Source organism: Rhinolophus ferrumequinum, chromosome 13 (assembly GCF_004115265.2).
Source record: "Rhinolophus ferrumequinum isolate MPI-CBG mRhiFer1 chromosome 13, mRhiFer1_v1.p, whole genome shotgun sequence".
Classification (NCBI taxonomy): domain Eukaryota; kingdom Metazoa; phylum Chordata; class Mammalia; order Chiroptera; family Rhinolophidae; genus Rhinolophus; species Rhinolophus ferrumequinum.
In genome coordinates, this window is record NC_046296.1 from 34,299,989 (window position 1) to 34,325,668 (window position 25,680).

Here is a 25,680-nt window from a genome sequence, read left to right on the forward strand (position 1 = left end):
CACTTGACCAGTGGCGATTTTCAAGGACACCATTTCTTTATTCCACAAATCATAGAACATTTAAAAATTGAAAAAAAAAAAAAAAGTAATAAATGTAATTGTTCATTTGGAAAAATAAGTATAAAAGGGAAGAGTTTTTCTTTTTCTCCTGTAACTATCACTAATTTCCCACAACTGCAATGGTTAGAACAAGAAGAAATAAATTTCAGTTGCAGTAAGAACTTCAGAGTGATTTACAAAGAAGCATTGCCAAACATCATTGTACATTCTGATGAACAAGTGAGAAAAATTCTAGAATTCTCTTCAATAGAAAATGTTAAGAGGACAACATATTCTCAGTTGATGAGGTCCTTTATAGGAAAATCAAACAAACACAGGAAGATAAATCAAGTGATTTAAGATTTTCTGTCTCAGTACAATGAAAACCTTCATCTCTGCTTTTATCATTACGTAACCTCCCTTCCATTGTTTCAAATTCTATCTTTTACATGATTTCCTCATATTCTTTTTTATTATCAGGCTTACTGTAGAATAATTACTTACTGTACAACAGTTACACTCAGATTTTATTGTGTTAAAGAAAGAACCAAGGAGCTTATTTAAGAGAGAGCTTCTCATGAGTAGTTCAATTTTAACACTTACTGCAGTGGTCCAGAAATTTGCATTTCATTAGTTATTCAAGTAATTCTCATGGAAGTCATCAATAGGATCCACTTTAAAAGACTGGTCCCAGTCTCATTTATTTTGACTGCTTAGAATAGTAGGAAGACTATTCCAGAGTCATATCCTAATTAAGACTGGAGCTTTTAAGAAGGCAAATATGCAAGACCCATTCTCCAGACCTTCAGAGTAAAAGTCGTCAAAAAGTAGAGGAGGAGTTGGTCAATTAATTAGGCCAGCTGTGTTAGTTAACTGTGGATCATTAAGACCAATAAAGTTGGGCTTCACGTGCAAAAGAATGAAACTGGACTGCTAACTGTCACCATGTACCAAAATTAATTCAAAATGGATGAAAGACTTAAGCATAAGACCTGACACAATAAACTGCATAGAAGAAAACATAGGCACTAAACTTATGGACCTTGGGTTCAAAGAGCATTTTATGAATTTGACTCCAAAGGCAAGGGAAGTGAAAGCTAAAATAAACGAATGGGACTAGATGAAACTTAAAAGCTGCTGCACAGCAAAGGAAACCATCGACAAAATAAAGAGCCAACCAACTGAATGGGAGAAGATTTTTGCAAACAGTGCCTCCGATAAGGGGCTAATATCCAAAATAGACAAGGAACTCACGAAACTCAACAACAAAAAAACAAACAACCCAATTGGAAAATGGGCAGATGACCTGAAGAGACATTTCTCCAAAGGGGACATACAAATGGCAAATAGACATATGAAAAAATGCTCAACATCACTAATTATCAGAGAAATGCAAATAAAAACCACAATGAGATATCACCTCACCCCAGTCAGAATGGCTATCGTCAACAAGACAAATAGTAACAAGTGTTGGAGAGGCTGTGGAGAAAAAGGAACCCTCATACACAGTTGGTGGGAATGCAGACTGGTGCAGCCGCTATGGAAGGCAGTGTGGAGATTCCTCAAAAAATTACGAATAGAATTACCATATGACCCAGCAATCCCTCTCCTGGGTATCTACCCAAAAAATCTGAAAACAGGAGAAGTCCGGTGGAGTGCATCTGCGCAGTGCATAGTCTTTAAAAACTACAACGTAAAAATGGCTTCCAAAAGAGCTCTGATCATCCTGGCTAAAGGAGCAGAGGAGATGGAGACCATCATCCCTGTAGATGTCGTGAGACGCACTGGAATTAAGGTCATCGTCGCGGGTGTGGCTAGAAAAGACCCCATACAATGTAGCCGAGATGTTGTCATTTGTCCTGATGCCAGTCTGGAAGATGCAAAAAAAGAGGGACCTTATGACGTGGTGGTTTCGCCAGGAGATAATTTGGGTGCACAGAATTTATCTGAGTCTGCTGCTGTGAAAGAGATACTGAAGGAACAAGAGAAGAGGAAGGGCCTCATAGCCGCTATCTGTGCAGGTCCTATGGCTCTGTTTGCTCATGAAATAGGTTTTGGAAGCAAAGTTACAACACACCCACTTACGAAAGACAAAATGATGAATGGAAGTCATTACAGCTACTCGGAGAATCATGTGGAACAGGATGGCCTGATCCTCATGAGCCGGGGGCCAGGGACCAGCTTTGAGTTTGCTCTCGCCATTGTCACGGCGCTGAGCGGCAAGGAGGTGGCCGAGCAGGTGAAGGCCCCGCTGGTCCTTAGAGACTAGAGCACAAGTACCCGCAGTGGGTCACAAATAGGCCGCTTGTCACCACTTTCACTGAATTCACTTTAAACAGAAGTGGGTGTTTACTCTGCGGAGCCCCGTCATGAAGTGACACCTACAGATTCCTCGCCCTACAGTTGTGTCCCCACATTTCTGAACCTTGATTGCAGAATAAACAACACTTAGCTAGCAAACAAAAAAAAAATCTGAAAACATTTATACATAAAGACACGTGTGCTCCAATGTTCATTGCATCTTTGTTTACAGTGGCCAAGACATGGAAACAACCAAAATGTCCTTCGATAGATGAATGGATAAAGAAGTTGCGGTATATATACACAATGGAATACTATTCGGCGGTAAGAAAAGATGATATAGGAACATTTGTGACAACATGGATGGATCTTGAGAGTATAATGCTAAGCGAAATAAGTCAGACAGAAAAAGTAGAGAACCGTATGATTTCACTGATATGTGGTATATAAACCAAAAACAACAAAAGAACAAAACAAACAAACGAGAAACAAAAACTCATAGACACAGACAATAGTTTAGTGGTTACCAGAGGGTAAGGGGGGTGGGGGGTGGGAGATGAGGGTAAGGGGGATCAAATATATGGTGATGGAAGGAGAACTGACTCTGGGTGGTGAACACACAGTGGGATTTATAGATGATGTAATACAGAATTGCACACCTGAAATCCATGTAATTTTACTAACAATCATCACCCCAATAAATTTAAAAAAAATAAAAATAAAAAATAAAGTTGGGCTTCTAGTCTCCCACAGAGAATGGGAGACGACGGGGAGCTACTTAGCTTTCCTGATGTGTACAGTTCAAAGAGATAGCTCCCAGGTCCTAGAGAAAGACATTCCTGGGTTGTAGAAGATTTACATATTAATGGGGCATAATTTACAACTTCAAGTATTCTGAAGTTAATAGTATTCTAAGAAAAGGCAGGTCAAGGGCCTAATGTCAGGAAGAACCTGTCTAAAGTTTGCTCAAGCTGAGGAAAAAAGGAAAGTCAGCCATCTTGGTCATTCCTGCGTCCCTCTTGCCGCTGACATTTCCCTTCTACATTGATAAGGACACAACTCTGCCCCCTTGAGTGGCACTCTTTGGTTGCTCTCTCTTTTTAAGTCGAAAGCTTTAGAGTTATGGCCTGGATCTTCCACTATAATTTCCTAGCTCCTATTAATTCTCGTTAGCAGAGAAAATCTCAAAAAGTAGAATTTGCCTACTCAAGAGTGACGATGAATAATCACTGTTAATGATGAGTGCTGTACCAGCAGATCTTTAACCTCCACACAATTGAGTAAATTAAACTTGGAGAGTTTCTAATGAAGAAAATTTGAAAGCTAATGTATTATATACTGCCTTAAACTGCTGATTCTGTGACAACAGCAGACAATCATTCCCTGTTGGCGCTATTTATTGTCTGCAGGAAGATACAGACCATGCTCTCCATATAATCACCATAATGTCTAGAATAAGTGGAGGATATTTTAATGATGACACATGTAATGTTTCTTGCAGCTCCTTCAAATAAGATAATTTTTTGAGATTATTGAAAAATAATATGTAAAAAGTTATGTAACAGTCCTGGTAGGGTGGCGGGTGGAGGCAGCATGTTCAAATGCTGACTGGCTGCTAAAAAGAATAAGAGAAAATTATCAAATTGGCATAAGCTATCTAAGCATCCATGACTGTCAAGGAGACTTCAGTGAGCTAACAATAGTCCAATTTTTCAAACTATCTTGGTGCTTTTTTCTCCTTTCACTAGAGGTTTATTGCAGAAAGGTAATAAAATGGTTATAATTTGAGATTGAGATGAATTATCAATTCATCAGAGTGTATGTTTAATGTGATATACTCGCACTAATGGTACGTGCTTTCTAATTAGGGAGCTATTCTCAAGGCAGGAAAAAATTCATTTTCTCAATAAAAATATTTTACACCCAAGATACGATGCCTTAAAAAAACCTAATGAGCTCTGAGGCTGATATTACCGCAATTAAAATAAGAGCGAAAAAAATAAGTCTGTCTTGTTGAACAATCTGGATGATTTGAGATATTTCCCTTATCATATGGAACAAGGGTCACATTTTCTATTATTTGCAAGAATCTGCAATTTACCCCAGAGGGAAAAGGAAGCTACTTTTCATGAAATGACAATGGAGCTCTCCAGCTCTGGCTGATATACAAGTATTATATTCACTTAGAAAGTGAATACTATTTCTGACAGTGGATTAATAGGGGTTTTACAGAATTACGTAAATTATGAGGAGGCACTTTTACAATTTAGAGTACAGGCCTATATAGTGACTAATGGGACAAAATTTACTTTTTCCAAAATCTAGGCAATAGGATTCTTGAATCAACAAGCATTTCTCAGTGTATGACTTCATCTGAGTTTGACAGAAACTAAATAAGCACTCTGACTTTTCCACCTGTCAATTCAATAAATATTTATCAAATATTACTATGTAGCTAGCACCTAACTAGACATGAGCACACATAGGTGGGTACCAGGTTAAAGAATTTGGATTTAACCTTAAATATAACTTGTGTGGGGCTAACAAAATAATACATTTCCTCCTATGTTCTGAATTCTTATAGCTGGACTCATAGTCAAATTAACAGAGACAGATTAACAGGAGACAATCAAATTTTTAATACACTTGCATGGGAAATTCACATAAGCATGAAAATTCCAAAGACAGTGAGGCAACATTCGGTATATAACACGGTTTGGACAAAGAAGAAAAGGCAGGGAATGGAGTCTTAGATTTCAGAAGTGAGAATGGGCGACTTATAGGTAGTTGAGGAAGAGGAGAAGACACATGGCAGGCAAATTCTTGTTGGGCAGCTCAGAAACAATGGGACACAAGTTATTGATCTAATAGGCCCCTGTCTGAAGCCCTGCCATTTACCATATTTAATTCAAATTACGCTAAGGCAGACATCCTAAGATTGCCTTTCTGAAGCAAGTTTTTCTGTCTGAATCTCTTGGACAGGTGAGGAAGAGGATCAAAAGTTCTTTCTGAGTCTTTTACTTTTTAATAACCAGCTTAAAATCAATGTCCCAAAAGGCAGCTTCAGGGTGGCAAAACTTTGGTCCCCTTTTTCTGCTTCTCACCCAGTTGTCTGTATCTCTGTAAATGCCACATTCATCTACCAGGTCACTCAACACCAAAGCTGAAGAGTCGCCCTTAATTCAAAACTGTCCTTAATTCCACCCTACGTTTCACACCTCTATATCCATCTACCATCAAGACCTATTGACAGTGCCCTTACAATGTATCCTGAATCTGTCCATTTATCTCCAGTGCCACCAGCTTCATCCAAACTACCATCATTTCTAATTCAGAATACACTATGAATTTCTTTACAGATCTCCTTATTTCTATTCTTCTCCATTTCCTTAAAATCCATTTTCCCACCAAACAGCATTGTTTTACAGGCATAAATCAGATTATGTTACTATCCTATGTAATACCTTCTAAAATTTACCCTTTGCATGTAGAATAAAATGTAATCTTTTACTCAGCGTCTGCAATATCCCATGTAATCTGACCCTTTCTCACTTCCCCAATCTTATACTGTACCATTCTTTTTTCATTTCTTACTTTGCTTGATTCATACTGGTCTTCTTTAAATTTCTGAAATATGGTAAGTATATTCCTCCCTCAGAACTTCTGCCCAAATAACCTTCTAGCCTAATCTATGACTGGCTGTCCCCCTTCCATCATTCAAGTCTTAGAGCAAATGTTTCCTTCATAAAGAGTTATTTCCTAATGACTTCGTTTTACCCCACCTGTAACCATTATATATACACACTTCGAGATACATTCCCCCACTGTTTTATTTTTTTCCATCAGACCACGAATCACTACCTATAATAATCTTGTTTATTTACTTGCTTTCTTGCTTGAGTTTTGTCCTCCATTAAATCGTAGGATCCCTAACGTCAGGGTGCTAATGTGTCTTATTCACAAATATTCCTAGTGTCTAAAATATCACCTGCCATATAGTAGGCATTCAATAAATATTTACTGACTAAATTAATGAACTTGGCCTGATAAGAAATAGGAAGCCAAAAGGAATTACTCAGAAGAGAGGTGTCATGTTAAGGTCAATCTGACATCCTAACTCCCTGAAGATCTGGTGTTGAGAGGCAACAGAGATGTTAAGATGTTGGAGCCAGAAAAATTTGAGCCAGAAAAGTTTGGGTTTAAGTTCTAGTTCTAACACATGCTAGTTATTAACCTTATATAAAGTTGTTAAACCTTCATTTACAGTTGTTGGAAAATTACAACCGAATTTCCTTATTTATAATATGAAGATGATACATTACTGAGACTTAAAAGAACTAGTAATATATAAAGTGTTTAGCACAAAAATCTCACTTTAAAGCTCAGAAAATATTATTACATTGTTATTATTATTCTACTTTTCTAATGTTTCCAACATTCTTTCCTCCCTTAACCATCCTTGAGCAATGTTAATGACCAATACATAGATTTCATTGCATACTTATGATTGGAGTGATAATGAAAAGGGGGTGATTTGCAGAAGAGAAATAAGAGGAAAGCTTTGGAAAAGTCTAAATCAAAATTCTGTTTCAGAAACCACTGCTAGCTTTAAGATGCTTTTCAAAAGCAGTGGATCTAATCTTTATTTAAAGGTAAACCTCCTGAAAGAAATTATGTGTCCCCTCAGTGTCTTTCCTACACTGAGAAAATCATTGTGCCATCAATTCTCTCTTAACATGTTGAGAATTTATTGTATGAGGCTGTTAAGGGAGTAACCAAGGCAGGGACAGAGAGAAGTAAATGATAGGATACTCTTTACGGTAAGAACAGGCACAACATAAACTGAGGCCCATGTGGCAATGAACTGAAAATACCTTTAGTTAAAAAAAAAAAAAAAAAAAAAAAAAAATTAAAAGCAGCAGAAAGAAGAAAACCAAAAGCTTTGGGTTTACTACTGGTAGGAGGTTACCTAAGAACCATGAGTTAATTATACAAGATACTTTATGGTGGTAAATGGTTCAGTTGATGCTTTCTTACTACCAACTTGCCAACATCATTTCTTCTGATAAGAGATCTATAACCTGACAGTGAAAGAGGCCAAGGGCACTCAAAGCTTAGCTTCCTCAGTGCTGGTTGCCATGACTACAACCTCAAGAATCCTTCATTTCACAACCAGGCGAAGTCTGCAGCTTTTGAATCAAAATAACCTTATTTCATTTTCGTTGGAGTCTTATCTAACAAAATTCTTAGATGCCTTGTCTTAAACAATAGTTTTGCTGTTTGTATAACATAATTTTCATTAAATAAAAATAACTCTCCTCACCTACAACCACCAGCTTGCTTCACCTACAAGTTTATTATAGAGCTGGTCTCAGAAACTGAGGAAATATATCATTGTATGACCTATAAAGTCTGAATTGCTTAAAATCAGCAACAATTTTCAGACCAACCTAGATATAGGCTACTGTATCAAAAGTACAAATTTTATACAGATTACTCAAAAATATAGTTTATGCTTTTTTTTTAAATTGACAAATGACAACTAAATATTTTTCTCAAAATCCTTAATGCTTCTTTTTTGAAATCTAACCAAAGAAAGACTTTTTAATATCAAGCACCTTTGCCTCTATCTGGACATGCAAGACACTAACCAAAATAGAAGAATTATTTTTAATTATCCATAAATGTAAAAATAAGCACAAGAAATCTAACCTTGCTAGCCCGCTGGTCCTCACCCAGTACCAATGCTAATTCACCAGATTGAGTGCCATAACTTTGTTGATGTCAAGGGCAAATAAAGTTAGTACGTCACTAAGGTATTCTCAAACTATTGTTCCCAGTACACAAGAAGATGGAATATACCAAATTATTTTACAGGCGAAAATTTATGCATTTATTTATGCATTCGTATACCTAACATTTTTTTTTTATTGATCACTTAACTATGTGCCAGGCACTGAGCTGAGTCCTGGATATATAAACGTATGGTTCTTTTCCTGAAGGAGTATACAGTCTATTATAAAAATTAACCAGTAACAAACAAAGAACTGTGAATGATAATGGCTAAATGAAGTTTGAGGAAGGAAGATACAGTGACAGCCTGACATAAAAGCACTTTCTACCTGGCTTTGCACAGAGGGAATTTAGGAGATTCCTGAATGGAGAGTAGGACATTGGCCAGTGGATAAGCAGTAGAGGGCTATAACAGAGTGAGAAGCATGTACACGGACAAGAGGTGCAAGGCAGCATAAGGTGCTCACATCTAGGGGCACCGAGTAATATGAGTGGAACTCAGCTGGAGATGCCAGGTCACAAAGGACGTTGCAAGCACATAGAAATGAATACCATGGTTATGCACTGGAGAAAGGGGTAAGACATCATAGAGGATAAGTTGGAGAAGGAGAAGGCTAGAACCAAGGAGATCTTTTGAGGTGTTATTACAAACATAGTCTATGTGAAAGGTCATAATGAACAATTCAGATGGATAGGAGGAAACAAACACATGAAATATTCAAGAAATGTGATGGATAAAACTTAAAAAGTAATAAGATACAGTGTGTAAAAGAAAAGGAAGTTTATGGGTAACACCTTGGCCATTGAGTTTTAGCATTTTGGTGAATGATGGTACCATGAGTTGTGCATTAGAGGTACAATTATGGATTCATTTAGGACAACTTGCACTTGAAAAGTCAGGGTAATAAAGATATAATACTGGATTTCAGTAGAAGTGTTTGATCCAGAGACACAGATGTAGGTGTTATTAAATGTAACTGATACTGAACTCTAGGAAAGAACAAAAAAACAAACAAACAAAAAAACAGAAAAATTATGCAGAGAAATGATTGAGGACAAAAGACAGAAACATGGGTTCCACAGACATTAAAGAAGTCAGAGGAAAAAGAAGATACTGCAGAGGTTTATAAAAGACAGTTAAGAGAAAAAAGTAAGGTTAAATAGTGAGAGAGAAAGCCTCAGAAGCACTCGGTACTCACATTCAGGATATCTCAAAGCTGCTATGCCACGATTGATTGGTAATTGTGACCTGCCCATGTCCTCAGCATTCCACACTACACACACTGCAAAGCGGCATGTCACTTACCATGCAAAGAGGCAAATATGGTTTATGTCTCAGTCTTCCACCATGAGTCTGAAATCTTTGCACAAAATACCATCTCTGAGTTTCACAGCTGCTGAGCCAGTGTACTATGTTTGGTCTTACAGTAGGCGAGGACTTGAGCGTCTGCGTTCTGGTCTTATTTATCACACAAAAAGCTTTATGCTGACACAAAACTTCTCTGTTACCTGCATTCTCTGTGGATATCTTTCTATTCTTTAGACACCGTGGCAAATAGACAGTTCATATGTTAAGAAGGGTTCTTAGAATTCTGCTGGTAAAACTCTAGTTTAAGGTTTTTATGAATTTTATGACTCATAAACACGTCTTTGCAACAGAGATACTGTGGGACATATTTATCCATTGATAATTTGACATGCCACTTCTCTATCCTAACTATTCTTTTCCACATAGAAATACTTCAGACAGAAATAATAATAGTTAAAAAATACAATACTAAGAGAAAGAGGAAAAAAGCAGGAGTCTCTAAGCTGAAGTGCCATGTCAATCAAGTCCTCAATTAAATGCAAACCTCTTATTCAGACATTTGATACTCTACCCTCTATTACCTTTTTAGTCTTTACTACATTTATTTCTCATCACTTTCTACCTAAATCTTTCCACTCATGACAAGCCCATCTGCTAACATTTTTCTTCCACCAAATCTCCCTTTTGGATACATTTTTTAGGTAGATTATTTCTTCTGTTTGGAATCTCTACACGATGGGTCAATTTTCCAATAGGAAGTCAGAAAACATAAAGTAAACCACATGTACCAGTCAGAATGTACTAGGTTATGCTGTATCATCCCATCATTTCAGTGGCTTATCTCAACAAAGGCACATTTCTCACCCAGACTACAGTACCATCGCAGTTCCGCTGGGAGTCTGCTATATGTATGAACTTTTCACTCTGGATCCAGGGGAGCATTCTCTACTGGATACATTCTCTATCACAAAAGACAATAAAAAGAAAATCTTGCAAAATGCAAAGTGGTTCTCAAAACTTTTGCCTGAAAGAGACATTGCTTTGGTCAAAGAAAATTACATGGCCAAAATTGAATTCATTGTGACAGGAAAGTCTATTTCATCCAAGAGAGTAAAATGTTTACAATAAAGAGTAGTTCAACATATACACCTTCCTTGCTCTTCTCAGGGTTTTGTTTTCTCTTGTCTTACCTATCCTACTTGCTCTTTTCAACTGGCTTAATCCTTATCTCTAATATTACCCCCTTACTATTAAAGCTAAAAAAATTTTATCGTATGTCTCTTTGTGAACTGTATTTGCTATTTTATAAATTACTAGGTCATATGGTTTGTCCGATTTTTTATTAGTGTATAGACATGTTTTTCATATTGATTTGTGAATTGAGTTCATATGTTAATTATATTTAGCCTTTGTCCACAAGTTTTTATGAATGGTTGGTTTCTTTAAATTCGTAAATGAAATTCTGTGCTACTTGATTTAAAATATGTTTAGTTAGTCATACGTAAAATGAGCCCAAAAATCATATTTTATATGCCTTCTATCTTTGTTATTATGTTAGAAAATTGTCAAACTCAAGATTACAGGTATCTACTTGTCTTTTTCTTCTGGTAATTTTGTGGCTTTAATATGCAAACATTTAACTTATCTGGAACTTATTTTGACATGTATTATGAGTAGAGATTTAATTTTAATTTTTTTCCAAATAGCAGCTCTTGACTAATATTACCAATCTCTTGTTTTCCCACCAATTTAACCCATATTCATCATACAATAAATTCTGGTATGCTTAAATATGGCCACAATTTTTATTATATTTCACTAATCTGTCTATTTATTCCTACACTAGCATTTTTATGACTTTATAATATATGTTATTATTTGATAGCAAACATCTCAGCTTTTAAAAAAATGTTTGTTTATATTACACTCTCATTCATTCAAAATAAACATTTAGAATCAAGTCACCAAATTAATCCAGTTGAAGTTTTATTATAAATTAATTTAATCTATAGATTTATCAGGAGACAATGGACAGATTTAAAACATCAGCTTCAAATTTCAAGGTATATCTTTCTAATTAGTAATTCTTTCTTTCAAAGTCCTTTGCAGTTTCCTTTTTACATTTATTAGTAGCTTCTTACCCCAGCTATTTCAAATGTTTCTTCTACTTTTATCCAGCATCTTTGTTATTGTTTCTTTTGCTATTGTTTACCATTGTATTTTGCGATAGATTATTTCTTGTGTATAAGAAACCTATTAATTTTACACATGCATTGATTCATTTATTAACTGTTGCGATTTTTTTCATGGATTGTGAGTTTTCCAGATGGACAGTCTTATTATTCACCAATAATATTTTTTGATACAACTTTCCAATATTTACTCTTATATGCTTATTGTTTTGTCTATGATATATAAGAGACATTTTACAGGTAACACTTTAATCCCCATCCATACAATCAGCTGCTAAATCTTACCAACTCTGGCTGTAAAATATCTCTCTCCTATATGCTATATTTGTTGTAAATCAGTCAGTCATTATAACTCCCAGATATTTATGATTCCTAAGGATTTCCCTGTTTGGGGAGAATTCACAGACAGCAGGCCACACTCCAGGAAATGTTAAAGGAAATTCTTTAAGCAGAAGAAAAATGACACCTAAAGGAAATTTGTACCTTCAAAGAGAAATGAAGATCACTGGAAATGTAAAGAAAATATAAAGGGCTGCTAAAGAGAAAACATTAATGATATTTTCTGGAGTTTACAACATATGTAGAAATACAATATATAATAACAATAGCACAAAAAAGGAAGATGAAAAATTAAAGTATAGCATTGCAAGACTCTTATATTATATGCAATGTGGTATATTATTTCCAGGTAGACTGTGATAAATTAGAGACGCATACAATAATACTTAAAGCAGTGGTTCTCCAACTATTGATCTTAGAAAACCTTATAATCTTAAAATGATTGAGCACTCCAAAAAGATTATTTACACGGATTTTTATCTATCAGTGCACATCACATTATAAATTAATGTTTGTTTAAAAACAGTGATATAGACTCATTGTATATTAACATATATGTAATATTTTAATGACTATTTACTATATCTAACAAAATAAAAATAGTGAAAAGAGTGTGATTATTTCACATTTTGCAAATGTCATTAATGTTGGCTTAAGAAAAGACAGCTATATTCTCATATCTGTTTTCACCTTTAATCTGTTGTAATGCATGGCTTCTGGAAAACCCCCATGGTTTATTTCTGAAATAAACAGAGGGAAAAATGCATTTAGTAATAACACTTAGTAACAGTTTGAAAATAGTTTTGATCTCATAGATTCCTTAAGTATCAAGGACTCACAAGAGGCCCTGCCCAAGAGAAAATAAATAAGTAAGTAAGTAAATAAATAAATGACATAACAATTTACAAACAAGTGAAGACAAATTGAGTGATCTTAAAAATCACTTAATGCAAAAAAAGAGGAAAAAAGGAGTGGAGTACAGATGAGACAAACAGGAAACAAATAGCAACATGGTAGATTTCAATCATAATGGTAATTACATTAAATGTAAATGGATAAAACATCAATAAGATAGAGTTGTCAGGCTACACAAATTCAAGACACAACTATGTGCTATTTAAAACCAATTCACTCTAAATATACACATAAGTTACAACTAAGAGGATGGAAAATGATGAGCCATGCAAACACACTGATCATAAGAAAAGTGGCAAGAAATATTATTTATCACTTATCAACTTGTTACTTAACTGAGGTGCAGTTGATCTTCCTTATTTGTGCATTATATATCTGTGAATTCACCTCCTGGTCAAATTTATTTGTAATCCCCAAATCAATACACGCTGTACTTTCATAGTTATTAGTGGACATGTGCAGAGCAGGAAAAATTTTTAGTCTTCCAACGTGCATATTCCCAGTTGAAGCTGAACAGAGCAGTACTCTGCCTTCTTTTTTCAGCTGTCTTACTGAGATGACCAGAGGAAAGAGATGGTAGAGGGCAGTGACATGTAGTGAAAGAAGCTTGTCTCTGAGACCAGATGGAAAAGGTTTAAATCCCAACTCTGGCACTTATTAGTGGGGTGGCCACAGGCAAGTCAATTAACACTTTGAAGTTCTATTTCCCATCCCCAGGAGCAATGGTTCAGCATTTACTTATTCAGTGTTTACAGTGACAATACAGAACGCAACTTCCTTGAATAACAAGAATTTAAAAGGGTTAACTCTTCAAGAAGAAATTCAAACTTTAAATGTCTATTTAAAATACAAGGAACAAAAGCTGACCAACATGTAAGGAGATATAAATAAATCCACAGTAAGAGCTAGAAATTTCAAAACTCCTCCTTCAGTAATTCATAGAACCACACAGCACAAAATAAATATGAATCTAATTCACATTTTAGTATATTACACTCAATAATTAGAGAATATCCATTATTTCCAAATACACAGGAAACACACTGCAAGACAGACCTGTGCTTGTCCATAAAGCAATTCTCAATAAATTTAAAAGGACGGTAATCATACAAAATATGTTCTTTAACCACAAATAAATTAAATAAGAAATCAGTAACAAACTACATCTAGAATAGCACTAAGTGTGTGGATATTAATCAACATGCTTCTAAAAACATGTGGGTAAGTAAAGAACTCTCAAGGAATTAGAAATTATTTTGGACTGAATAAAAATGAAAATGTACCATATCAAATTAGTGCTTACTTCTAAGATGATGAAGTGGTTAGTAATTAGAAGTAGGCACGGGGTACCTTAACGGATGCCAGTAATCTTCTATCTATTAACCTCAGTGACTAATCTGTGATGGCAAATGGTTAGCATCTTGCTTTCTGGAAACAAAGTACCTGATTTTAAATATTCCCATGATAGTCTATTTCAAGCTACCAATATCTGAACAACCAACAACAAATTTCCTGAATATTTCACAATTGGCTCCCCCGAACTGGTACAAGCCATCTCTAGCACACCATTTTGGAGAGTGGTTACATGGACATGTTTACTTTGAGATATTTTATTCAAATATAAACTTAGGATGTGGTGCACCTTATGTATATATTTTATACTTCAATAAGAATAATATTTTGAAAAATTCTAGAGTATGTGCACTCTCAATAAGAAAGTATTAAAAAACAAAACAAACAAAAAAAAATGAAACAGAATCAATCAACACTGAGGACCTTCCAAATAAATTTAAGTTATTATGGGAATGGCTACATGAAAACAATTTTTAAATGACTAAAATTTAAAATTTTACAAATTAGTTAGGAAAATAAGGTATATACACCAATACATCTCAGCTTCCAAAACATTACGTACAAATCTCTGTTAACACTATTTTCACAATGCATTGCAATTATATTTTCACTTTTGTGCAATTTCTTAGTCAGCTGTAAAGTACTGTGTTTTATTTAACAATGTAATCTTAGTGACATAATAAATGCCTGCCTGACATATAGTGTATTAAATAAACCTACTGAATAAATAAAACAATCATAAAGCATGGAAGTATTTAAAAGAACTATAAACAGAGCACACATGATGTTGGAAGTCAAAAGAAAGAGAAACCTGCTGTGATCAGGGGATCAGGGAAGCTTTTATATATAATTACATATTCCTATGTACTTCTGGCTACATGGTTCTTATTGCAATAAAATGCTTCACCTAGACTCCACAAGATGTCACAGTCTTCTTCCTTGGTCTAAGGATACTGAGGGATCTAATTAAACAAACTAGGCATATAATAGCTAAAAGAAAAGAGCTCATTTTTTCTTTGATGATATTGTTGAGTACAGAAATGATGCAAAACGAACAGGAAAAAATTCCCATGTGTATTTCAAAGTATTACACAGATGCATAAAATAAATTTTTATTCTACGTTTAGCTATCTTGAGTGCAGTTTAAAGTGTCAATAGCCTTCTATGGGTTATAGTCCCTGAAAAATATTCATTTAACTAAGAATGAAATGAAAGCTTGACAAAAAGAATCAGCTATTGCCTGTCATGGCGACTCTACTTGAACTGCAGGATTTCACAGTTGCCAGCGATACCTCAATCTACACTCTCAGAATATGAGCTCAAAAGGCCTTTGTTAATTCCAAGAGCAGAATTGGCAAATGATTAAATAGATGTTGCTAGCTATCCTGTTTTTTCTCTTTTTTTTCCCAATGAATCAAATACAACTCAAGTCGTGGTGCCCACAGGTGTGTGTGTGCACGCACGTGTGTGTGTGTGTGTGTGTGTGTGTGTGTGTGTTTTCCTCTCCTAGCTGGCCAGAAAAAGTGTTATCCCAGAAGTAGCTGGTTACTTTCTTTTGCAGAGACTTTCAACTGGGCAAGTGGTAGGGGCAGAGGTGGACAGGAAAAGAAACGTTCACTAATCTATCTAAGGGTTGCCCAAAGTGTGTGTTTCCATACTGCTCAGAGTTTGGTGATAAATGCATTTCAGGGTCAGGGATGATACTGGAGTGTAAGTTCATGTCAGCAAACACCACAAGGAGTATAGGGGAGAAGGGAATTGGGCAGCAGGCTAAATACCAATGGCAGAGCCACCATCAATCAACCTTTGGATACTGATGTCTCATTAGATTCTATAGCACAGATTCTATAGTGGTCATCAGGCCTCAGAGAAAGATGCAGAATTGTAGGGAGTAGCTGATCACTAGTAAGATAAGTAGAGCCATTCTCAACATGTTCTGAGACCTCCCCAAAACAGATTGAGCAATGGAAAGAGAATGTTACTATATTTTTTTCCTAAAGTAGATAGCCTGAAAATGAGATAAAATATAGTCACATTTTATGTAATTTTGCATTATCCAAATTTGAAATAATGTGATATAAAAATAGTAGTGAAGTCTGAATTTATGCAGATAATTGAAATAGTGAAAACTCCCTACAATTTTCTTTTTAAATTAGTAAAGAATCATATATTTTAAAGTTGCTGTGACCAAGTGAATTGCAGGGTTGCGCCACTTTGGTTGATAAACAGAAATACCTGTCACCCCTTGTTGGAATCTGACTTTGTTGTGGGGACTTTCTGTGCATGGGAGGATTTTTAGCAGCATCCCTGGTCTCTTCCCACTGTATGACAGTGGCAAACCCTGAGTTGTGATCACTAAAATGGCTCCAGACATCACCAAATGCCTTTTGGATGGGGCAAAGTCTTCCCCAGGTGAGAACCACTGCTTTAGGGACTGTGAAGATCAGTGTCTAGAGTGTAATGAGTTAGGGGTAAAATGGTTTGACATAAAGTAGGACAGCTGAACGGGTAGATCAGGAAGGATCTTTAGGTCATGTAAAGGAATTTGGATTTCATTCTCAACATAAAAAGAAGCCATGGAGTGGTTTAATCAGGGAAGTAATGGGATCACACCGACAAAATCTTGGGAAACGATAATAATAAATTTGTTTTAAGCCACTAAGTTGTGTGATACTTTGTTATATAACAATAGGTAACTGAACCAGTGTCATTTATCAAGATTAAAAAGTTTTGAAGAACTAGTTTTGGTGAGAAATCAAGAGCTCAGATGTGTTAAGTTTGCCAAGTTTATGAAGTATCTGAGGGAAGACGACAACCAATTGCTACAAGGCCTTAATATTAGGGGAGACTATGGGTTGAAGATATAAATTTGGATGTCATTAATATAGAGATGGTATTTAGATCTATGGCAATCATCTAGATCACTTAGGGAGAGAGTATAGGGAGAGAAGATAAGGGGGCCTCCGTTAAACCCTATGAAACTCCAACATTTAGTGGTTAAGTGGATTAAACAGTCCTTTTTGTGTTTGTTCATTTTATATCATGGATTTTCTTTTAACTGCTTTTTTTTTTAAACCAAACTGTTACTGTTATCCCTCTTTCAATTACAAACTCACTTGTAGTTCCAGAGGCAGAATTAATTGCTCTCATATATGTGTTTCCATTGGACTTTTCAATGACTCTTTTTTCCCTGATCACATTAAAATTATTTAAGTGCCTGTATTACTCCTCGACACACCGTGGTGCCAAAACCTGGTTAACAATTAGAATCAGCAAGCTTGACCACAGAGCTTCTAATTCAGGGGGTTTAGGAAGGGCTTGAGCATATCTAGTTTTATGTAAATTCCTAAGTTAATCTTGATGCACCCAATCTGTGGTCCAGAATTTTCGAATTCTTTCCAGAGACTTTGAATTACCCTAGGGTGGATAGCACTGAGTAATGGGGAAATATAACAGAGAGATTGAAAGTATGAATTCTAGTACCTAACTTAGAGTTCTAGCTTTATAAAGCACCCACTAGCTCCATGCTATTGGTAAAGTAATTAACCTCTCTGGGCCTCAGTTCCCTCATTTGCAAAGTAATTTGTAGAATTTACTCATTCTTTTGTTGTGAGGCACATTACATCTGGAGTAAGGCAACTCAATACATGTATATTGCTATTATTATTAATTTTGTGTTCCAAACTCCCAGCATAGTACTCATGATTGATGCTAAAACTGCTTTGTGAATTACTATGACGGGAATTTAAGTAAATTGAACTTTACAGTGATTCCCAGTGCTCGATAGAAATATTTTACAATTAACTAGGCTCCAATTTAACACATATTTTTAGAATCAAGATGCATGGGATGTGAAACTATCATTAACCTAATGGTAGTAGTCAGGATGGACTAGGTTATGCAGACTTAACAAATTAACCCTGCAAGCAGGGGCCTAACACAACAAAAGTATATTTTTCATCATGATACATGACTAATGCTAGTTAGGAAGGAATGGGCTGGTAAACTACTTCATCCCAGATAACAGTGTTTCCGTCACATGGATCATTCCATTTGCTGGCAGGGGAAAAGACAACTGTAGAATCACATACTGGCTGGTCGTGATTTTGTCCCAGAAGGAATCTGCATCACTTCCACTCATAGCCCACTAACCTGAATGACTCATATGACCCAGCTAACTACAAACAGTGTGGTGAACATGGGGGAGCTGATGGAATGTTTGGGGATTACCACTGTCTCTAGCCTATTAGCATTCATAATAACAGTGATAGCTCCCGAAAATTCAATTGGTACTGTGTTCCAGGAATACAATTTCTAATGCTATTGTCACAAAACCTGGTATCGTGGATATTATCATCTATTCACAAAGGAGGAAAATTAGGGACAGCAAAGCTTGTTAACTGACCTGTTCCAAAACCTCTCCAGATTTCACTATCACTTTATCATCATGGCTCATCAAGGAAGAAGAGCTGTGGCTGTTCTTGCCAAAGCTGACCCCTCCACCTGTGCTGTCTTTTTCAGAACTTTGCATTTGACCTTTTCTTTCTTCATCTTCACTCCTGTACCTACCCTTATGGCACAATCACTTCAAGACTTCGATATCCATTTAAAACTATATGGAATTCCCACACCCCCACTCTGTAATTTCCTTTCCCTTTGCTTTTAAACTTCTCAAAACACAGTCTACATGTCCTATTTCTACTTGTGTATCATTCACTTAGAGTCTTGTAATCCGTTCTCCATAACAGTCGTTATCTACTGTAACTGCAGCTATAAAAGCATTGGAAGTCCTGGTGAAACTGAATGAGCACCAGAATTAAAGTTTTAGAAGCTGAATTTGAATCCTTGTCCCTTAATAGCTGTGAAACCTCTGGTAAATTAATTTATTGGGCTCCAACTCCTTATTTCTGAATAGTGGTCCAATAACATTTGGGATGCCAACCTCACAGTGGTTAGATAGGTTTAACGCAATCGTGTAAATAGAAGTGATTGAGAAACCAAGAAGTAATTCGGAATACAAATAGAATGACCTCTTCTCAGTACTGAACTGACTCTTTCTGCATATGATCACTCTGAAATCAACCAAGTTGCACACTCTCAAAAATCCTTTTGTGATTTTTCCCTCACTATTTTTTTCTCCTCAGTTTATAAACATGGGCAATTTGCTCCCCTATTTAAACCTTCTCCCTAGTTCTTCACCTCCCTCTCCATTCCCCAAGGACTTGCCTCCACTCACCTTCTCCTCATAGATAATCCTGATGGTGTAGTCTACGCCTCCAGTGTCTGTAACCTCTCATTTACACATCAATCCATGTATTTGTCTTCTCCACAGACTTATCTTTTTACCCTCCTGTTTCTCTTTTTCTCCAGTTACTTCCTCATTGTCAAACCCAATGAAGATTTTTCAGGACTTATTTTAATTTTCTGCAAATGATCTGTTAATTAATTTCTGTTTGACATTCTCTTCTCATATGTCCTCTATGACACCATTTCGTTTCCTCTCTATAGACATTCCTTCCCAGGCTTTTTCTCAGGATTCACTTCTTTTTATCATCCCTAAGTGCTGATGTTTCTCAAGGTTCCATTCTTAAACCTCTTCCCTATTTTTTAAAATAACATATCCCTGGAGAAGTTAATCTATTCTCATGAGTTGAGAGACGTTAACACTCTAATGCTGACAACTTCTAAAGCTACATCTATAACCAAAGGAGGAAAACAGAGACTCACTGCTAATGTGTTCCCCCACACAAACGGTATTAAATTATTTTCTCAAAACTGTAAAACATGTGCCCTTGACTCAAGGATGATCCATTTACTCATTTTTCTTCAAGCATACCCACCTTTGTGCCATGTCTATTGCTCTATCTGTAATTATTTTTTGCTTCCAACCACTTTTACCATTCCAAATATTATTATACTAATTCTTTATGCTCTACCAGTTCCCAAGGCTTTCCAGCAACTCATCTCAGCTCATAATTTTCTTCTGAATTAAATTCTCTAATAAATACAGTTTAAGATATCCTACTAGTATCTAACACTTTTTCTTAGAACTTTCTCCTTCCCCCAGATGTGTGACCCAGCATTTATTTCATATATATGGCTTTCCAACCTAGACACAGCTGACTGAATCAGGGAGTGGTGACTTGTCTCTAGATGATCCAGTCAGAATCTCTGTCTGCATAGCCTACCTTGCTCAAGAATATTCAGGTATCCTTTTAATTCTTTTATTGCTTTATAGTTTGAAGTGATTTTCTGATTCTTTCACAAAAGAAGAAGAAGAAGAAGAAGAAGAAGAAGAAGAAGAAGAAAGAAGAAGAAGAGAAGAAGAAGAAGAAGAAGAAGAAGAAGAAGAAGAAGAAGAAGAAGAAAAGAAAGAAAGAAAGAAAGAAAGAAAGAAAGAAAGAAAGAAAGAAAGAAAGAAAGAAAGAAAGAAAGAAAGAAATGTAGCCAGGAACCACCCATTTTTACACTCAATCACTTACTACCTTGTGCTGTTACTTAGCTATTTCAGTATAGTTTGTTTCCTTCATTAGGTTATAAAGCTTCTCTAATGTGGGACTTTTGTCTAATTCCTTGAATCCTCCCAATAGTGTCCTTTACAGTAAGCATTGAGGGAACTCAATGAAACATAGAGGCAAACACTGTTAGGCTGAACTGTTTCTCCATCATAGTCTACTGTAATGCTGTAAACAGATCTTATACTCTCACACTTGAGTTAAATGAACGAGCTTTTGAGATTTCCATGTCCATTCCTTTCAATTTTCTATCTTCACTTCTTAAAACAAAGAAATAAATAGGAAAACAACAGCAAATTTGTGTTTAGGCAGAGAAAGAGAGAAAAAGCAAAACTTTTAAGAGACGATGCTGATAAGAAATTTCCTTACAAAATCAAATCTTTCCTTATTTTAATATTTTCTTAAGCTTTGCTAGTATTTGCTCAATCTTCAAAAAGGTGGTGAGGGTAGGGAGTTATGTTCAAATAATCAAATCCCAGATGATAGACCAAGTGACTCTTTATTTTCAATTCCTTGCAAAACTTAATGATTATATCCAAATCTGTTTTGATCAACACTGAATGGGAAGAGGGTAGCCTTAGGAAGCTGATCTAGAGCCTTATCCTTGCTCTGTTTTTAATTAATTATATGACCTTGAGTAAGTTAATATTTTTGCACCTCATTTTCCTCACTGCCAAATAATAATAATACATTATACTATGTATCTCAAGATACTTTGTATCTTGTATTTCTTTACAAGAAAATGTGAAGATGAAAAGAGGTAATAAATTAGAAAAGCATTTAGAAAACTATGTTAAATGTGGTCATACGAAGACTAATAATCAGATAATATTAATTTTCAATTTTAGCAGAATTTGGTTGAGTGTAAAAGGAAACCTTCAGAGATTTAAAATATCCCTACACTTACAATGAGATTTTGTATTTCTGGGTCCCTTTCTTAGCCTATGTTCATCCTACCTGGCATTTATCCTCCCCGATCCTTTCCTGGTTTCTCTTGAGGCTAGAGTGGCAGCTGTGTTAAATTGTGTGATAATTCTCTGCTATGAACAATTCTCCTGAGGAAGAAAAGTCAAATGCCGACTCCATGATTGGTTTTGGAAAAAGAAAAGCTCCAGCCTGAAAACTTGTAATATCAGTCCCTCGTAGTTGTCCTTATCACTATACTAGTTGTAAAGACCTCAAAGAAGGAAATAATAGCCCTATAATGGAAACCAGAGCATTTTACAACCTAAATATGGTGAATGATCACTATTACCAGTTGGGGCTCAGAGGTTAGTGTCAGACAGGCTGAAATGTGTTCAGTTTTCATTAACCAAGGATGACCCGAAAATGGGAGATATCAGTCAAGCCTTGGTAAATTACTATGACATTCAGATAAAACACTGAGGGAGGACAATGTTTATTTCCCTTAAGTATTATTATTATTATTATTATTATTATTAGAACAAGTCAAATTGAATGATAATTGTGTTAGTGATAGAAGGTGTGCATGCCTGGAGATTTATGGGAAAAATATATTGTTATAAAAATAATTCTCAAATCTGAGAAGCAAGCACCATGCATGCATAAAGATGGTTGTTCTTTCTCTCATTTTTACTTGTCTTAACTATGGTTTTTCTAAGACAAAAAACAAGAGCTTAAATCTCTCTTTTAAGGTTTTTGAGTAAATGAAGAGCTGTCTTATCTGTGAAAATGTTCCCTGACAAATTTCTTGATTTAAGTCCTTCAACAGGTTCTCATTGTCCTTAGGATAATGTTCAAATTATTATATATTTTGGTGAAAAAAATATGATCAGTTCCTGATTGTCTTTTGAACTTTGTTTCTCTACACTATGCCTATGCCTTGTAACACACTCTTCTGTTGCAAAGCTCCCTTCCCCAGCACATATAATCACGTACTCTGGGTTCTAGTCACACTGACTCTCTTAAAAATCCCTAAAACCACCTTGTTCTCCCCCTCCATCTGAGAAGGGTTAACTAATTCTTAATTCTGTAATTTACCCCCTTCTACGTGCCCCTCAAACACTCTGCACTCATCCTCTCATACTTTTATCATAGATAACAGCTTATAAAGGTCAGTGTCATCTTATATTCCCAGCACTTAGCCCAAAGTCTGGCAACAAGGCATTGTCAAGTTCTGAGTCATTTTTTTCTTCAAATAGGTTCTTGGTCCCTTGTTCCCTCTCTTCTCCTTCCCGTATTCCTATGATGTGAATGTGGTAATGCTTGCTGTTGTCCTACAAGTCTCTTAAATTATTTTCACTGTGTTTTATTCTTTTTCCTTTTTGTTATTCTGATTGGGTGAGTTCTGCTATCTTGTCTTCTAAATCACTGATTCTATCCTCTGCTTCATCGAATGTGCTGGTCATTCCTTCAAGTGTGTTCTTCACTTCAGTTATTGTATTCTTTATATCTGACTGGTTATTTTTTTATGGTTTCTGTATCCTTTTTGTGTTTGCTATTTCTTTACTGAGAGTCTCACTAAGTTCCTTAAACATTTTTATAATCAGTGTTTTAAACTACATCTCTGATAGGTTGGTTGCCTCTGTTTCATTTAGTTCCATTTCTGGAGGTTTCTTCTGATCTTTTATTTGGGACATGTTTCTTTGTTTCCTCATTCTGGCTGTCACTCTGTTTTTGCTTCTATGTATTAGATAGATCATTAATGTCTCTCAGTCTTCGCTGGGTGGCCTTATGTAGTATGTGTCCTTTATAACTGAATTGCACAGTCTCCCTATTCTTCTGTGCATGTGTTCCAGAGGTGTCCCTTGTGTTGTGTGTTCTATGGAGGATGTTCTATGAAAGATGGCTGGGAGTTATGGAGAAAGGAAAGAAGGAAGGAAGAAAGATACCAGGGAGATCAAGAGCCTAGAGTAATTTGGTTTATTGCTGAGTCAGCTGTCACCACTCCTCTTTGCTTTCTTTAGCTCCTGCTGATCCCCAGTCTGGAGGGAATAGTTGGCCTCTGGCTTCCTCCCATGCTCTAGGACTTCTTCATCTCTTCTCCTCACCTTGTCCTAAACTGTGTACTTTCCAACTCAGTATTTTCTCTCTATTGCCACATTCCTCCCAAGTCTTCTCAGATATGGTTCCTACCAAAAAAAACCTCTCTAGTCTGAGGACCCATAGACATTAAAAAGTATCTCTTTTTCATTAAAGACTGGGGACCTCTATGGTGTCTCTATAGTTCAGTTAAATTCAGGAAAGGCTGTGTAGCCACAGATGAAATGAGAATTTAATTGTAGCCACGTACACAATCTGAAAATGCTAATCTTAATTCAATCTCTTTCTTTATATCCATCTAATTAGACATCGTCCAATGTAAAAAACATGGCAGTATGAAATATAGCAGAGTGCCTTATAAAAATTAGACTTGTTGTGTTATTGCATTTTACTTGGTCAATGAGAGAAATTGTTACTCACCTCGTAGTATAGCAGCGACATGAATTCATCATGAAAGGTGGCCTTTCTTGCAAGTGTACATGCTGAGAGAGGAACCTCTAAAGGGAGACAGAAATTATCCTCTAAGGAAAAGGAAGAAAAGGAAGAAAAGACTTTCCGGGAATATACATAGAGCAACAGATACAAGAATCATTCTTGTCCCAATACATCTAGTATTTCATACCTATCTAGGCTGCCTAGAAGACTGACTAAAACTGAATACCTAGATCTGTAGACTTAGAGACTGAATATGACCCTGAAGAACTGCATCGGCAAGTTTCTGATTATGCCACTGTCTTCTGAACCCTAACTCCTAGTATATAAACTCATAAATATAGCCACACTATTCCCTTAATTTGCATACCTTAGTAGATTTTTAAAATCCGTTGAATTGTAGATAAAAGGCATTTGTTATCTTATGCTGCTTCTATGTATTATGGGTGCATTGCTATTGTGAAAAGACAGAATGCTTCACTTCTTATATAAGTTAAGGTTGAATGGTAGTAAAATGTGAAGTAATTTGTTATTCCAGTAATCATTAAACAAGTCTGCTGTAGAATGTCAAGAAAAAAGATACAGACCAGATTTGCGAAAATAAATAAGAAAGTTAGCACAGAAGCAACATAGAATAGCAACAAGGAATTTTAACTGTTTGGATATCTACTGGAAGTCTCAGTTTTGTGAAAGCAGAGCATCTGACAAGTTATTGAGAATAAAAGGTAAATCACAGAGGTGAGAATAAAGAATAAAGGTGGTTACTGCTTCATATAATTGAAGTCCTGTCATATACGGAGCCATCTTCTCTTTTGTGAACTTGATCCAAACCCTGCTATCACAACCTGGGACAGTAAAGATGTCCTACTTTCTACTGACGTATCCTTACTTCACCACTGTTTCCATGTCTCTGATCTTGTCATCTTGCTTCAGTATCAATTCTCTAAAAATAAAAATAATGATGATGGTAATGATCACTAAGTAACACATCTTGTGACTTTAATTAAATTGACTAAATATTGGGAGGTTACAAGAGAGTCATTAGGCCATGCTTCACACGGCATTCCATCTTTGCACTCATTCTCGCTCAGCCTTCCTACACAGAATCCTGGGAAGTGTAGTCCGGCCCCCTGAAATCACTAGTTGGGGAGAAATCTAGCCAGAGCAGTTTCCTGACCCAGCGCTTTGGGACACATAAAGAATATATTTTTCTCCTCCTATTATATAAACTTTACCCATTAGGCTAAACAGGCTAAATAAAACAATTCCTATCTCTTTCATGCATTTCAGTTTTTGAATTAATTCATTTTATACTCCATTCATGTTTTCACAGTCTGTTATAAAAATATTGAACCTACAAGATGAGTAGAATATTTTCATGTAAAAAATATTAAAATTGACTACATACATACTTAAACATAATGGTGGATCTCCCTGAATAGTTTGAGTCCATTTGTGACAGTGTCCAAATGCAAGATAAATATGAAAG

General features: G+C 35.8%; 1 protein-coding gene across 1 annotated transcript; it reads left to right on the plus strand.

Annotated features, from left to right (window-relative positions):
• Positions 1–1,738: 1,738 nt before the first annotated feature.
• On the plus strand, positions 1,739–2,308 carry LOC117033454 (protein/nucleic acid deglycase DJ-1-like). Its single transcript, XM_033125629.1, has one exon. The coding sequence runs from the start codon at positions 1,739–1,741 to the stop codon at positions 2,306–2,308; it is 570 nt and encodes a 189-aa protein (XP_032981520.1).
• Positions 2,309–25,680: the final 23,372 nt, after the last annotated feature.